The sequence below is a fragment of the Phodopus roborovskii genome, unplaced genomic scaffold (assembly GCF_943737965.1).
Source record: "Phodopus roborovskii unplaced genomic scaffold, PHOROB, whole genome shotgun sequence".
NCBI classification, from domain to species: domain Eukaryota; kingdom Metazoa; phylum Chordata; class Mammalia; order Rodentia; family Cricetidae; genus Phodopus; species Phodopus roborovskii.
In genome coordinates, this window is record NW_026125345.1 from 55,362 (window position 1) to 72,802 (window position 17,441).

Here is a 17,441-nt window from a genome sequence, read left to right on the forward strand (position 1 = left end):
CTTTCATCAGATCCCCTAGAGCCACCATGTAGGTTCCGTGAATTGAATCTAGATTCTGCGCAAGAACAACAAGAACTCTCCACTGCTGAGCCACCTCTCCAGCCCATTATTAGTGTGTGCACATGGGTATGCATGTGGGGTCCCATGTATGCCACAAGGTCACAGGAGTTGCTTTTTGATAAGTTTCTACACCCCAATATTGTCTTTCCACCAATGTAATGGATTAGGTCAGGCTTAATAGAAGTCTGGGTTTTAATCCGAGCGTGTATTCCTGGGTGGTCTCAGAGGAAGAGCAGAAACCATGAGGGAGAACCACATGGAAATAGGTGTGATCTTGAGAAAGTGGGAGGAGCTGACCCTTGGCAGGCTTTCTCAGGGGTGTGGTCTTGAATGGGAGGAGTGAGCCCAGGTGGAGCTTCCAGGGAAACCATTTCCCTTGAGCTTGCTGTGAATCCTTGCTGGCCCATCTTGCATCCTGTCAGACTCTCAAGAGACTCTGAAGGCTATTTAATGGAAACATCTAACTCATTATTATTAAAAACATTTGGCTTATCTTGTTTTCTGTTGTATATATTTCGAAATTCATAGGAATCTTAACTAATTTTATATATTATGAATAAAGTTTCTTATTTCTGTATCTTTTATGGCAATTATATATATTTACAATTAAATAAGATCATATCTAGCGCCATTCTACTTTCCGTGTCTCCTTAACTTGTCACCCTCCTGTGGTGATGTTTTGTTTATGATAAAACAAACAAAAGCTTACCTGAAGATCAGACTGCAAAGCTAGCCACACAGGCCACACAGGCCATGCAGTGATGATATACACCTTTGATCCCAGCACTCAGGAGACAGAGGCAGATGGATCTCTGTTAGTTCAAGGCCACCCTGAGCTACACAAAATCGATCCAGTCTAAAAGAGAAACAGACTCACACAAAGGTGATCTCCGCACATAGGATCCCATGCCTTTAATCCCAGCACTACAGAGGAATATAAGGAGGGAGGAGACGGGAGCTGAAGGCATTCTGATGTTTTATGGACTGCAGTGCAGTCTGAGGAGCAATGCAGTATGGAGCAGTCTGAGGTTCGGTGGATCCCCCCTCGGTCTGAGCATGTGTAGAGGCGAGAACTCTCTAGTAGCTGGCTGCTTTGCTCCTGTGATCTTCAGCTTTAACCCCAATGTCTGTCTCTGGGCATGTTACTCATGCTTTGTGTGTGTGTGTGTGTGTGTGTGTGTGTGTGTGTGTGTGTGTGTGTGTGTGTGTATGTGTGTGTGTGTGTTTTAAATAACCTCATTTCAATTATTGTTGCCCATATGTGCATGGCTATGGAGCTGCACCGAACCAGTGACTACATCCTCAATAATAACTCTCCTTCCAACCAATATTTACTGCCAGTTGAGCCCAAGTGGGATCTGGAGGTTATTTACCCCTTAGCTGCCGGCAGTCTTCCCCATCTCCCGAGGTCAACATTTCACAGCACTCTTTTCCTGGCCTCTGGCTCTTATGTAGGACCCTGCATGGACCCCCCAACGCACTTTGAGCAAGCCTAAAGCTGTTGGCTGGAACTCCTTGCCCCAAACCTGTTGTTGGTACTCTTTTTGTTTTGATAACACATACCTCGTGACTGTATACACCTCAAATAAGCCTAAAATGTTTTGAATTTTTCACTGTGCTATAAGTCAGTATTTAAGCCTGTTCCATCCCCTCAATCAAGGGCATTCGACATTTGGCGTTCCGACATCGTTGAACGAATGACCCACTGTCTTGTCTTTATTTCAGTCTCTAGGCCTTTGCCCGATTCATGGAACAGATCGTAGCACGGGCGCTACACTCTTACATTCTTCTGCATCACCTTCCATGCTGCTCTGAGGCTGGGTGGCGATGGGTTAATATGGACGTCCTGTTGACTGAGCACTTTGACCACTACGCGTGTTTCCATTGACTGCTGCCCACTGCACAAAGATGCTTCTCTGACAGAGTTGGAGAGTATCGAGGTCAGTGGGTGTGAAGATATTTAGAAGGCAGTTTGACATTTAGCAAAATAGTAATAGCAGGGTTTACCTTTGGGCCTATGATCTCCTAGCCATGAGCTTTTGACCAGGATTGTAGTGCCAGACTTGAATTCCTCCTGGGAAGCAGAACTAAATCAAAATAGTTAGATAACCCATAACAGTCGTGACACTACTGTACCAATGACACCTCGTGTGTCAGGTTAGTACTGTAGCATGAAGGGCCCCGTCCTGGGAATATCACCAATGTATCCTCTAGCCGAAAAATACTTTCTAGCATTATGAACAATAGCCAGCAGAATGAAAGTTTTCTACTTGATTTGAGATTGATTTCTCCATGTCCTGCATCAAAATACCACCTCTCTTTTTCTTACCATAGGATAACATTTATGTTGGCTAGTTTTGTGTCAAGTTGACACAAACTAGAATCATCAGAGAGGAGGGAGTCTCAAGAAATATCTGCACAAGACTGAGCTGTAGGCAGACTTGTAAGATGTTTTCTTAATTAGTGACTGATAGGCTTGGGGGAGCCTTGCCCATTGTGGGTGGGGCCACCCTTGGGCTGGTGGCCCTGGGCTCTATAAGAAAGCAGGCTGAACAAACCATGGGGCTCAAGCCAGTGAGCAGCCTCTGTGTGAGTCTACCCTGTTTTGAGTTCCTGTCCTGTCTTCCTTCGATGATGAATAGCAATATGGACCCTTTCCTCCCAATTTGCTGTTTGGTCATGATGTTTCACTCAAGCAGTAGAAACCCTAAGACAAATACATCCAAGTTTTTCTTTGGAAGTTATTGACTCTTCATCTAGATGTTGCACTCGTCAACTGAGGTTTGATCCTTTCTGGGGTCCCATTACCTCAAGGAAAGATAGTTAAGAGACTTTGACTTCCTTGGTTTATATCATAAGAGCTGGAACTATGGGCAGAGAACACAGGCATTCCAGGGCAAAGTCTAGACTTTGACTCCTGCAAACTAATTCTATGAATACTAACTCTGAAGCATGGGTGATTATTTTAGGAAATTGATTAGACAATACTGTCAGGATGAACATCTGTTGAAGGTACAGGGGAGTGAGAATGGACTGTGGTCCTTCAGATGACCCCATGTAATCTCTAGGTCTACGATGACTCCTCAATTTTGTTTCAAGTTCTGGTGAAGGGACTAGATGTTAATGGCTCTTCTATTCATTGAATGTGGCTGTCCCTGGAAATGCACATAGGCTCTCTCTGGTAATTTGACCTGACTCGGGTATTTGAACACTTGTTTACCAGTTGGTGGTGTTGTTGAGGTAGGTAGTGTGGTTTGATGAAGGAAGCAACTGGGGATGGGCTGAGAATTCTTAGTCTGTTCCTCCTTTTGTTTGCACTCTGCTTTGTGCTTTGTGATTGCGATTAAAAATGTGATTACCAAGCTGCCTGTTACAACTCCCTGCTGATATGCTGTGCCCACCTTTAACTATTCTACCCCGTGGAACAATAGGTCCAAATAAACTTTTCTTCTATAAGCTGCCTTAGTCTGGTGTTTTACTACAGCAATAGAAAAGTAACTAATACAGAAGTTGATAGCAGAGAGTAGCCTGTTAACTATAAAGAACTTTCATGATTTTTTTAGAGAGGCATAGATGACTTTGGAACTTTGGACTAGAAAAGTGGTATAATGCTGTAAGCCGTTTGTTGAGGAAGGATCCTAGGCTGTAGTGCTAAGAATAACAAGGCCTGAAGAGGCCTTGCTCAGGAATTTTTAGAAGGAAGCAAGGATTGTAACAGCAGCTGGACTACACAGGTCATTCTTGAGTGTTTTGGCAAAGGATCTGCCAAAAGAACAGTATGAACACTAAGAAGCTTAGTGTTACCACTAAGAGAGGGGCTGCAATTGGTAGAGGAGATGTAGCCTGCTCTTTACTAGAACAAAGGGAACGGTGCCTTTAGGGGCAAACCTTATGCAGCTGAGCTTCAAACGTTCTAAAAAGAGAGCCCAGGGCATTTTTTCCCTCCTAGAAAGCCAGCACCAGCAGAAGCTGCTGGCAGCAGCAGGCAAGAGTCTGTCTGTGTGGAACCAGAACCAGATGATGTGGTGCTGGCTTTAGATATGGAGGATGCCACACTGTACCATTGCGCATCCTTCCTTCGTGGTTTCAGAGAGCCAGAGGCTAGGAAACACGTGACAAGGGGTGTCTGAGAGATGAAATGGCTGTGAAGTGAAGCTGTAAAAGTGAGCCTGGGTTTTAGTGGACCCCCAAGACGCACATGAGACATATGCCAAGGAGAGCTGCATTCCTGGAGTTGAGCTAGCTGTGAGAGAGAGAGAGGGAGACAGAGAGTGAGGGAGTGGGAAAGCGAAGATGCAGGCAGGGAAGATGGAAGGCTGAACCATGTAAGTCCTTTGACACTAAAGCCCCAGGTACTGTTTAGGTGGAAGCCCCCTCCCCCCATCACTCCAGACCCTGCCCCCTTTGAGAAAGGCCACCAAGCTCTTCCCCCCAGAGCTGCTCAAGACCATGCCTGCAAGGTATTTAAGACCTGGTCTCTAGACCTGCCATGGGATTCATCTCCTGCTCCCCCACCCCCAGATCACCCAGGAGCTGCTTTGCTGTTTGTTAGGCTGGATTTGCCTTATTGCATCAGCAGAGAAACCCACACCGGGATTTCCAAAACACTCAGCAGATACTGGAACTGCAGGATTTGGTGTTTGTTTGCCTTGCTGTTTCCCATCTAGTTTTGATTCAGTTTACTCACTCTACCCAATTCCTCCCTTTTGTAAAGGAAATGTGTATACTATGCTATTGCATGTTGGAAGTATGTAAGTCTTATTTTTAGAAGGAGTTAAAATGAATACTTTCAAACAGGAAGATACTTTGGGGTTTTAAACACCATTGGGACTGTTAAAGACTATGAGGATTTTTTTTTTTTTTGATGTTGAACTGTATAAATGAATTTGGCAATATGACATGGCCATGCGGCTATGGGGGACAGGGAATGGGATGTGCTGGTTTGACTGAATTCCCCCACAGGCTTGACTCTTTGAACACTTGATTCTCAGTTGCTGGCACTGTTGTGGCATGTGAATCCACTGGGAAAGACGGAAGAAGACTTAGCATCAGTTCAAATTGAGATGAAATGAATTTATTCTTACTGCTATAGGGTCCGAGGAAACACTGGAGGGAAGACCCCAGACTCAAACAGTATGCAAGGACAAAGAGTGTTTAATATATTCCAGCATGTATGTGGACTCCACACCTATACAAAATGTGACGGCCCTGGGAGCGGCAGGCAGCCTTCTTTTAAGCACAGCTGAAGGGAGTTGCAGGGTCAGCTACATAAGGGTTAAGCAAGCAGCGGTTACATTAGTATATTTTTAACTGGCTGAGGTCTTAGCATTTCTGGACACATCTGCACAAGCTTGGGCAAGTGGGGGTGCTGTGAGGCAGACTTAGACCCCCGGTGTTTGTTCTCTCCCTCCATCCTGAATGTAAGGGCCTTGTGGATGAATGGCCCCCTGTTGGAAAAGACACCTGTTCTGCCCTTCTCAGAGAGCTGCAACTTAAATCAGTTGTAAAAAGTTGGAGTGCAAAAGGACAGCAGCCTTAGAGTCAAACAGGATGCCCTGCTGATGAAGCGGTTGAAGAATGGTTTTTAAAAGTGGATAGCAAAGGTGTACATTACAACTATCTATGGGATCCGCAGGTCCCTAAGTTGTTTCTCTTGCCCATTGTATAGTAGTTGTACAGGAAGGAAAAGACCATGGCACCCCAGTCTCACAGCACTAGGGGAATTTTCAAAGGCAGAAGGCAGACAGTTAATACCTCATACCAGGAACACGAGTATCCAACTTTTATCTCACCCGAAAGATGCTAGATCTCACAGACACCCAAGGGCGAAGGTCAACATCTCCGAAGGAATGCCTGGTACCATATTAAGTTTATTTAGCCATCACAGAGGAGTTGTGTGTCAATTGTTACACGGGTCTGAGTACTCCGGGGGAAGTGTCACTACTCAGCTGGGACAGAGCAGGCATCAGATTGGGGCTAGCTGTCACATCCCTGCAGCACTGTCTTAGGAGGTTTAGGAAATATGGCCTGCTAGAGGTAGTATGTCACAGGCTTGGGCCTTGAGATTGTGTAGCCTCATCCTGATTTCAGTTGGCCCACCCTGCCTTGTGCTGTGGTTGAGATGTGAGCTCTCAGCTTCCTGCTTCTGCGGTCAAGCCTGTGCTTTGCTGCTACACTTGCCTCCATGATAGACTGGAATCACTGACACTGTAATCCCAGATTAACTTTCTTACAAATTGCTTTTGGGCCTGGTGTTTAGTCATAGCCACTAAAAGTAACCAATACAAAACCATTCTTGTGATACTTTGGCAAAGAATCTGACTGCCTGTGCCCTTAGAACTTTCTTGAGGCTGCATTAGAAATATTGGACTAAAAATATAGATTTCAATATTGTGGAACATTGAATCTGGGCCGCGATTATTACTGATCTCCCTGTGCAGCTCTACAATGAAAACAAGTGGCAGAAAGAAATTCAAAATACAGAGTTTGGGCAGAAGAAGAGCAGCTAGGAAGCTTCATGTTGCAGGAAGGCATGTGTTAAGGTCAGCGTACTCCAAGGGAGAGGATGCCCTCAGCTGAGCAGACAACTTGTGGCAGGAAAGCAATACTACACAAAAGGATGTCAGATTCAGGGGTGAGCGTCCATCTCAAGTTGGCAGCCAAACTTGGCAGTGTGTCCCACATGGTATTAGCTTTTGATGCATGAAAAAATGCAAGAGTAATGAGTGTTGTGGAGTCTCCTTTAGTTTCAGAGCCTCTGGGGCCAATGTGTGCCAGGGTGAGTCCTGTGAGATGAATTTGTGAGACATTTTCTGATAAGCCACTCTTTACTCCTCCTCTGGGAAGCAACCAGTTAATGAAAAATTACAAGAAGAAAATTAGACTCAATATTCAAGCCAGGCAGAAGGGTTTGCTTTTAATGTTAAGAGTAGATACTATGGACCAAATGTGGTTGCAAAAAACTTTTACCCCAGCACTGGGGAGGCAGGGGCAGGTAAATCTTTGCGTTTAAGACCAGACTGGTCTACAGGGCAACCTGGGCTACAGAGAGGAACCCTGTCTTGAAAAACCAAAAAGAAAAGTGTATACCACTCTTCCATAGGAGCTGAGTTCAATATCCTGCACTCATATCAGGTGACAGACTTTTTGGCTTCTGTGAGCACGTGCACTCACATGTATATTCATATACACACATACGAAAAGATAACATCTTTTAACATTGTTTCTATCACATTCTATCACAAACACTTTGTGCAGTGTGTAATGTAATTAACATACAAACTCATAGCTAATCTCAGTGCCGAGAGTGTCAGTGTGACATCTATCACTTTACCTAAGGCTCAGGGAACATTTCAGAGGAGAGGACAGAAAGATTTCAAGAGCCTTTGTAGACAGAAAATTCTGTCCTGCCCGGTGCCGAAGTCGTTTAGTCCCAAATGAGCACACAGAGGCTTCTATTAATTAGAAACTGTTTGGCCGATGGCTCAGGCTTCTTATTAGCCAGCTCTGTCTTAATTATTAACCCATTTCTATTAATCTGTGTATCTCTACATGGCTTTGGCTTACAGGAGAATACCCGGGCATCCTACCTTCCTGGTAGCGACATGGCATCTCCTTAACTCCACCTACTACCTTTCTCTATGCCTGTTTAGATTTCCCACCTGGCAAAATCCTGCCTGTGCATTGGGCGAAACAGCTTTATTCATCAACCAATAAGAGAAACATATATTCACGGCATCCAGAAGGACCTCCCCTGCCAAGCCAGAAGTCAGGGCTGCGGTGAAACAGTGTCTTTTTGACAGGGCAGCTCTGCTGCGTCTGTAAACTTTGAGCAGCTGTGCTTGCCTGCACAAGATCAACTCAACATTCTAACATGGATTCCAGGGGCAGAGATGAGGATCCCCGCACCTGACTGAGGAGCAGTGGACAGCTGATGGCTTCTGAGGGATGAACAGTCTGTTTTTGTCCGTGGTGTGGTTCATGATAGATAACAGTGCTTCAGTGGCTGACCCCACATCCACATCCACAAGGATGTGGGCAGCACAGATTGGATTCAGTGGATTGTTAGGAAAAAAGGTCATAAATTTGGGGAGGTAAAGGTAAATCTAAGAGGAGTTATGGAAAACTGGGGAATGAGTATGGTCAAAATACATTGTATGAAATTCTCAAAGAATTAACTACAATATTATTAACAACGCTGAATGGAAGCAAAGTATTTACAGATACTCTTACTTGTCTTGGAAGGTGTGTTACTTTCTGTGACTATGGTAAAGGATCATGACCGAGGCTATTCATTGAAGAAAGGGTTTACTTGGGCTTTCAGTTCTGGAGGGATCTGTCCATCATAGAGAGGAGGAGCAGGAGTTGAAATTATATCCCCAAATGTAAACATGAAGAAGAGGAAGCCAACTGGGAGTAGGTAAGGCTTCTTAGCTCTCAAAGCCTACCCATGACATACTTCTTCCATCAAGGCCTCATCTTTCAAACCTCCCCAAACATCTCTTCCAACTGGGGACTGGTTGTTCAAATGCCCGAGACCACATGGGATATCTCTCATTGAAACTCTACACATGGTGCAGTTAGTTTTCACAACAGAGGTGGAGACAGATTCTACAGGCATTGGAGTATTCTACAGTGCAGGGGTTAAGTGCCCCAGTTTAGCCTACGCTTCTGTTTGTTCATCCATGAGTTGGTGTTCATAATGTATTTGTTTGGTCATTTTCATGATCAACTGACACAGTTTGCCTAAGATACTTCATTTATATAAATAGTGCTTAGTTTATATACATCTTGATCTGTATATTTAATCTAAATCAGAAGAAATGCTATTTGTATGTTAACAGTAGCCATGCTGTCAGGGAGACCCACTTGCCTCTTTCCTTCATTTGATGAAAATTTACAAAGAATAACTAAAATAATGAATGAACTAGAAGCCCTTTGTGATTATAGAGTCAAAGAAGATAATGTATATTTAGTAGGCTGCTAAACCTAAATTATAAGAAAACAATGTTTAGTTCTGTTCATATAAACTTTTTCACATTTTCACTGATGATTTATAACATGAATTAATAAAAGACTCAGAGACAGGTATTGGGGTTCAACCTGAAGATCAGGGAAGCAAAGCAGTCAAGCTACCAGAGAGCTCTTACCTCTATGACATCCTCCTATCTTGAATGTGAATGGAGAATGAATGCCTAATAGTGAGACCCTGTTCCTGTCTTAAATACCTCTTATGAGTCCTGGGATTAAAGGTGTGAGCTCTAACTCTCTTGTGAGACGGATTCACTCTAATATATCCCTGGGCACCCTTGAACTAACAGAGATCCATCTGCCTTTATCTCCTGAGGCCTAGGATTAAGGCGTGTGCCTAGCTTCTATGGCTTGTGGCTGACTTTGCTCTCTGAATCCTCTGGCACGCTTTAATAAGTCATCAATAATATATTACCACAGGACTTCACTACATAGCTGAGACCACCACCTTGTGCATGTAGCCCAGGATAGCCTTAAGGTCTTCCTGCCTCAGCTTTCTGATGATAGCTATTGATGACTGATGCCTCATCTCTGTCCCTCTCTTTTCTCTCCCTACTTTTTTTTTTTTTTTTAATAGTTTCTTTTCAAGACAGGGTTTCTTTGCGTAGTCTTGGCTGTCCTGGAACTCCATTTTGTAGAGCAGGCTGGCCTTGAACTCAGAGACCTACCTGCCTCTGTCTCCCAAAGTCTATAAAGGTGTGCGCCACCGCCGCCCGGCTCCTCTCTGCCTTTTACTCCCTATTTTACAATGGTGCTCCTCCCCTTGTCTTTGGAGTTTAACTTTCTTAGTCATCTCTACTTAGAAAGACCTTGGTAACTTAACATGAAGGAAGTGGAAAACACTGTCTAGGCCAAAACATTGGTACATTTGAAAATAAAGGTGATGTCACCATTATGGATTGTTTGCATAATAACAAATGAGTCCCTGAAATGTTTGTCAGGCCTTCACTTTGTGATTCTGTTATTTATTTATTTAAATTGCTTGGGGTTTTTCCAGACAGGGTTTCTCTGTGTAGGTCTATCTGTCCTGGAACATGTTTTTTTTTTTTTTTTATTTTTTTTTTTTAAATTTATGTATTTAGGTTCACTTTGTGATTCTGTTATTGCACACTGAGGTAAACCTGAAAAGCCTGAACACATATATGGTCGCAATAAACCCACTTGCACTAATAATTTTGTTTTAATTTTTCAAGGCAAATGCAATAGGCCGGAGTGCTAAAACTGTCCGGGAATTTCTAGAAAAGAATTATACAGAAGATGCTATTTCTAATGACAATGAGGCTATCAAGCTAGCAATAAAAGCTTTGCTAGAAGTAAGTGACCTTGTAAGGGATGTTCTGAGAATATGCATTTGGTTTCCTTATCTTGTTTTCTTTATTAAACACACAGTTTTCAGGGGTGGGTTGTTGTTGTATATATAGTGTTGAAGAATCAAAGCAGGGCCACATACACGTACCAGGCACATGCTCTACTACTTACTGAGCTATACCCGAGCCAGCTGAAGAAGTTCTGATGTGTCCTTGTTCTATACTAGGTTGTCCAGTCTGGTGGGAAGAACATTGAACTGGCTATCATAAGAAGAGATCAACCTTTGAAGGTAAATTATTGATCAGAGTAGAAAATATTACTAGCATTGTGTGATGGGCATTAAAGTGTTGTTGGTACCTGTGCATTGCCATTGCGAGCATGATACATCCATGAAACAGCACAATGATTTCTGCTTGGGCTGAGTTGCTAATCTCTTGCTTATTGCAAGCAGGTGGTTACTTCTGTCTCTGTGAAGACTTAGGGGATGAGAGCCCCAGGCAGCTCTGCCCAGTTAGTATCCATGGCTGTGAGTAGGAACCCATACAGTCTGCCCACCCAGAGAGCAGTTGGCTTTCTGGTTCCCTCCACCCTTTCTGACCACTGCTCTTTTAGACCCTTGTTCTGAGGGTCTAACCCAAGGCTTGTGCATGGAAAGTGCTGTACCACTGAAACACACACACCTCAGTCTTGTGTGCTGGGTTTTCATCTGTTGTCTCTACATTTCACTTGAAAATGCCTTAAGCCTCTTTCACATTTTAATTTTAATCCCCAGTACCATAACCTTTTCCTGTTTGTTGGTAGCAGTCCTAACATTGCTTTTATGTCCTTGTTCGACCATTATGAGTTATGAGTTAGTCAGAACAAGTTGTCAGATCATTGTGCTGGAGGACTCAGTGGCTAAAGAGCACTTGTTATATGCTTTCCTGTTTGTTAGCAGTCTAGTTTGCCTATAGTTCTCTATACAGAATGTACAAAACCTCCAAACACATGGGGGATTGTCCTAAAATATGCTTAGAAAATTGATTTTATATATGCTTTCCTTTGGGTTTAAGGAAAGTATTTCAGAAGAAGTTTGTGCCAAATTCAGTACTGTGTAGAACAATGAGGGTGTGTGTTTTGCCATTTTTTCCAACAGCTGGGACAAGATGATAGGACAACAGCAAAGTTTCAAGAAATAAGAGGAGTGGTGACAGACCTTGGAGTCTTCCCCCCACAGGAAGAAAAAACAGTGTAAACACAGGCTATGAGGATGGTCTTCCCCCCACAGGAAGAAAACAGAGTGTAAACACAGGCTATGAGGATGGTCTTCCCCCCACAGGAAGAAAACAGGCAGAGGATGGTCTTCCCCAAGACAGGCTATGAGGATGGTCTTCCCCCCACAGGAAGAAAACAGAGTGTAAACACAGGCTATGAGGATGGTCTTCCCCCCACAGGAAGAAAACAGAGTGTAAACACAGGCTATGAGGATGGTCTTCCCCCCACAGGAAGAAAAAACAGTGTAAACACAGGCTATGAGGATGGGCAGTGGGTTCAGTTTTTACCTTTTCTGACAAGGCAGAGGGGCCCAGAAGCCATGAAAATCAGGATTCTTTCTTTAGCTGTGTCACCTGCATACCTTCTGGGATGGACATACAGACACAAGTTATGTATGTATTCTTGATGAGTGGAAGAAGGGTACATTTACTGGAAGAAAAGTTATAGAACAGTTCCAGGCTGCATAGTGAATAGAACACATTGAACCGAGTAGACCTGCTTTAAAATTTTGAGATGTACTGGGCAGTGGTGATGCACACCGTTAATCCCAGCACTCTGGAGTCAGAGGCAGGCGGATCTCTGGGAGTTCGAGGCCAGACTGCCCTACAGAGCAGTCTAGTTCCAGGACAGCTTCCAAAGCCACAGAGAAATCCAGTCTTGAAAAAAACCAAACCAAAACAAACAAACCCCAGAAATTTGAGGAGTACTGATGTGAGTTTACACTACAGCATATTATTTTGTTTCACAGAATGACATTGAGCAAATTGGGCCTCATCATTCGTTTTCAGTTTCCTTTTATACAAAATGACACTATCCAAGCATTGTTATATAGCCTAGCTTGCCTGTCATATTAGCGCCAGGGAGGCCAAAGCAGAGGATCACAAGTTCCAGGCAAGCTGTGGCGATATAGCAAGATCTTTTACCTCAGAGAAACATGGGGTAGGCATAGTTTTAATCCTTGAACTCAGAAATCAGAGGCAGGCAGATCTCTGTGAGTTCAAGGCCAGCCCTGGTTTACATAGTGAGTTCGAGGTCAGTTAGTGAGACCCTGACTCTAACAACAACTCTGACTAAAACTGTTAGTAAATGAAACAGCATGGGACAGTAGTGTGCTAATCTGTAGATTCTCACTGAACAGCACTCATTTCAATGAGTGCCATTAAACAAAAGGGAACGATAGAACGTGTCTACATATGTTCTCATACACAGGTAGAAAATACCAGAGTTTGGTTCTTGGCTCCACTGAGCCAGTCTTCTGTAATATCTAGATAAAGCAGCAAGACCCAAGCAAAAATATAAATCAAAAAGACAGTTAATATGGGGTAAAAAGGAATAATAGTAAAGAAAAGGGAAAAAAATGTATTTACAAAAAGAAAAAAAAAAAAACCTTCACAGAATAATTCTTACAAGCAATGTCAACAGTTTTTAAAGGTGGAATTCAGAAAATAGCTTTAACAAAGCAAAATTGAAAGAAACCTTGGTGCTGGCATGATGATTAATGATGGTGAGTGGTGAGCACCTTCCAGAAGCAGTGGACATGCTGGAAGAAGGTTGTAATGGCCACCACTGGAGGTGAGGCAAGAGCTGCAAGTAAGAGAGCTCAGGAGCTCAAGGGAAGCAGGTCACAGACTGCCCTCCCCACCCCAGGGAGCACCCCCACCCAGGAGGCCAGACGCCCCCCCACCCCAGGGAGCACAGACGCCCCCCCACCCCAGGGAGCCAGCTGCCCCTCCCCACCCCAGGGAGTCACAGACTGCCCCTCCCCCCACCCCAGGGAGTCACAGACTGCCCCCCCACCCCCAGGGAGTCACAGCTGCCCTCCCCACCCCGGGAGCCGGCGCCCTCCCCACCCCAGGGGCAGCTGCCCTCCCCACCCCAGGGAGTCACAGCCTGCCCTCCCCACCCCAGGGAGTCACCAGACTGCCCTCCCCCACCCCAGGGAGTCACAGACTGCCCTCCCCACCCCAGGGAGTCACAGACTGCCCTCCCCCACCCCAGGGAGTCACAGACTGCCCTCCCCACCCCAGGGAGTCACAGGCGCCCCCACCCCCGGAGCACAGACGCCCCCCCACCCCAGGGAGCACAGACGCCCCCCCACCCCAGGGAGCACAGAATGCCCTCCCCCACCCCAGGGAGTCACAGAATGCCCTCCCCCCCCCCCAGAGGAGTCACAGACTGCCCTCCCCACCCCAGGGAGTCACAGACTGCCCTCCCCCACCCCAGGGAGTCACAGACTGCCCTCCCCACCCCAGGGAGTCACAGACTGCCCCCCCACCCCAGGGAGTCACAGACTGCCCCCCCCACCCCAGGGAGTCACAGACTGCCCTCCCCCCCCAGGGAGCACAGACTGCCCCCCCACCCCAGGGAGCACAACTCCCTCCCCACCCCAGGGAGTCACAGACTGCCCTCCCCACCCCAGGGAGTCACAGACTGCCCTCCCCACCCCAGGGAGTCACAGACTGTCCTCCCCACCCCAGGGAGTCACAGACTGCCCTCCCCATCCCAGGGAGTCGGTTATGTCCCTTCGACATAGAACATGAAGGACCATGTTCTAGAACATGCTGTTTGCCCCTCAGTTCGAGACTATAAAATCACTGTTAGTTTGTGTTAGTTGGGAAGCTTTGACAGACTTATCGTAGACTCAGTAACTGAAACAAGAAACACTTATAACTCTCAGCCCCAAAGTTCCGAGATCAAGCGCTAGTTCCCTTCTAGTAAGGATTTTCCTCTCATGTTCTCACAGATGTATGTGCCCACATTTGATCACACTGTCTGTCTGTCCAGCTATAACGTGGGCTGGAACTCCTCTCTCATCTCCTCACATATATCCTGGAACAGGAAGTAGAGACAGAACAGTTAGAGGCAACAGGCTATAATACTCAAGGACCCTACATTTCAACCATTCCATTGCTTTCCAAAACAGCAGCACCAGGTTGGCACCAAATGGCCAAAATTCATGACCCTGTGGGCACCTTTCACACGGTCACCATAGCAGTAGTTAAGCTCTGTAAGAGCAGCGCGCAGTAGGATGAAGATGTACTCAGAAATAACCCTTGCATCTAAATGTTACAGAGAGGCAGTGTGTGCACAGGATGTCTAACCAAGTGTCCCGCCCTGCCCTGCAGTGACACAGATGCCACAGACTTGATTTAACCTCATTAGTACAAATACATCGTTTTGTATTTTTGGAGGCATTTTGATGCATTTCTGAAGTTATACAATACAAAGATATGTACAAAGAAAAAATACTCAAGTATTGGTTATAATTGAAAATACTTGTTCTTTTTTTTCAGATGTTTAGTGCCAAAGAAATTGAATTGCAGGTAGCTGAAATAGAAAAAGAAAAGGAGGAAGTAGAGAAGAAAAAACCAAAGAAGTCAACCTAGTTCTTCACTCAACTCTGGGGAGCTCCAGTTTTGTTCAGATGAGAATTTCTTCCTGAGGTTTTAGAAGAAACAAATGGGTTGGAATCAACCTTTGAGTTTTTCTATATTCATCTTCAAGAATGTCAGGTTTGAAGTTGTCTTCAAACATTGGTTAATGTGAAGATTTTCTTTGAAATTCCTCACTCTCACACTAGCCTGACACTGTGAAGCTCGCCCAGTATAATGCTTTTCTTCATACAAGCAAAGTCTAGAAAAGAAGATGGTCTTGAAAGTTGGTAATGTTTTGAAGTTTGTGTTGCCTTCACTGTTAGCTAAGGAGCTCGTCATCTTGAAATAAGCTGACTTACACTGCCGAGCTGCAGCCCTTGATGAATGGTAAGAACATCAATGGGTTGGTGACAAAATCATATGTGCTGACTCAGGAGGCTGAGGCAGGGGGATTGCAAGTGTGAGTGTGATAGGTGCTGATATAGTGACCAGAATAAGCTCAGTTTGTTGGCTTTTCTTTTTTTTTTTTAAGACAAGGTCTCATTTAGCCCAGGCTGGCCTCAAACACCCTGTGCAGCCGGAGGATGACCTTGAACTCCTGAGTCTCCTATTTCCACCTCCCAAGTGATTACAGGTGTTGTACGGCCATGCCAAAGGAGACTTAGATTCTGTCCTTATTACTATATAGTTGGAAGATGAGTGTTAAAGCACAATGATTTCCACTTGGGATTAGTGCTGTGAAACTCTGTGTCTGCCTTCTCTTCTAATTTAGAGGCTCTATAGGAGTTTTAAGGCTGGATTCCAGATCACATTTGTCTTTGTTCTGACACTGTGTATGGTATGACTTAATAAATGCTTGTAAAAGTTGTTAACTTATGTATTTACTCTTTTAAAGCTGGGCATTAGGAGATAAGGGTGGACTAATCATCCATCTAATTACTTGTCAAGAACTCAATTTGTCCATCTGTTTGGCACATAATGGGAAGGTTCCAGAGTCAGTGAAAAATTATATACATACATATATGCATACACATACATATGTATATATGCATGCACACATATAAATGGATTCTTAAGTCAAAACACTTTCTGGATGGAGTGACCTAAGAAAGCTGGAGGCCCAGTGTTTTGAAATGGCCTTCATATACTGTTCATCCCACTGATACATGCTGAGCAGATAGGAAAATTGACAAGAACTGACCCTTGTCCAGAAGAGGTCATAGTGCCAGACATTTGAACTCATTCTTAAAAATTTATGAATGCTAAAAGTCTTACTTCCTTTACAACCTGTGAATTAAAAAAGCTGTGTTGTTAATGGTTTTGGGAATTAAAAAAAAAATCTTCTATAATAAATGTAGCATAGGATACCAGATCCTTTAAAAAGGAAATGAAACATTTTATGTCTTTATGAAGAAAAGAAGGGGATAAAACAGGAAACATGTAAGTAAGAAACGACAGTTTATTTAAAAGGAGAACCCTTTTCAGGAGGAAGGGGATGCACTACAGCTCTATGGATCAGCATGGAAGACTCTCAGAAACAAACGATTGAAAACAACACGGTGTCTGAATACTTGGTCCCCAGCTAGTGGCACTAGGTTGTGGAATTGTCGGATTGTCGGAGGTGGAGCCTTGCCGGAGTAAGGTCTCCTCTTTTGGAATGGCAATGTTTACTCTCCACCACTGTTTATTGGAACTATGTAACTTGGCTTTTATTGTACAGGGTGTCACAGTTAAGAGACCATGAATCTTAAGACAGAATCTGCACTTAGACTTCCGAACAGTGTTGGAACTGTGTATTAGTTAAGGTTTCTATTGCTGTGACGAAACACCATGACTAAAACGCACAGTTTTTGGCTGGTCTATGTGTCACTTGACACAAGCTAGAGTCATCAGAGAAGGAGTCTCTGTTGAAGAAATGCCTCCCTGAGATCCAGCTGTAAGGCATTTTCTCTCTCTCTTTTTATTTTACACGGTTTTTAAAATTATTTTTTTTATTATTTTATATATCGATCCCAGTTCCCTCCCCCCTCCTCTCTCCTTTACCACCCCCCCCCCGCCATTTTCTCATTTAGTGATCAGTGGGGGAGGGTCCAGCCCACTGTGGGTGGTGCTATCCCTGGGCTGCTGGTCCTGGGTTTCTTCAGCAAGCAGGCTATGCAAGCCATGGGGAACAAGCCAGTAGGCAGCCCTCCTCCATGGCCTGCATCAGCTCCTGCCTTCAGGTTCCCGCCCTGCCTGAGTTCCTGTCCTGACTTCCTTCACTGATGAACAGCAATGTTGAAGTGTAAGCCTAATAAACCCTTCCCCCACAGCTTGTTCTTTGCTCATGGCGTTTCATCGAAGGAATAGAAACCCCAAGACTGTATGTATAAGACAGTACTTGCATCCCCTTCATCCTAATAGTATCCAGGTAAT

The 17,441-nt window shown here is 44.5% G+C and overlaps 1 protein-coding gene across 1 annotated transcript in view; it reads left to right on the plus strand.

Moving 5' to 3' along the window:
* LOC127214347 (proteasome subunit alpha type-8-like) overlaps nt 1–15,052 on the plus strand; it is a 35,240-nt gene extending 20,188 nt beyond the window's left edge. The window contains 3 exon segments of the mRNA XM_051174745.1: nt 10,284–10,403; nt 10,625–10,687; nt 14,946–15,052. Of these exon segments, the coding sequence (XP_051030702.1) occupies nt 10,284–10,403; nt 10,625–10,687; nt 14,946–15,038 (276 nt within the window). The 3' untranslated portion in view covers nt 15,039–15,052.
* Nucleotides 15,053–17,441: the final 2,389 nt, after the last annotated feature.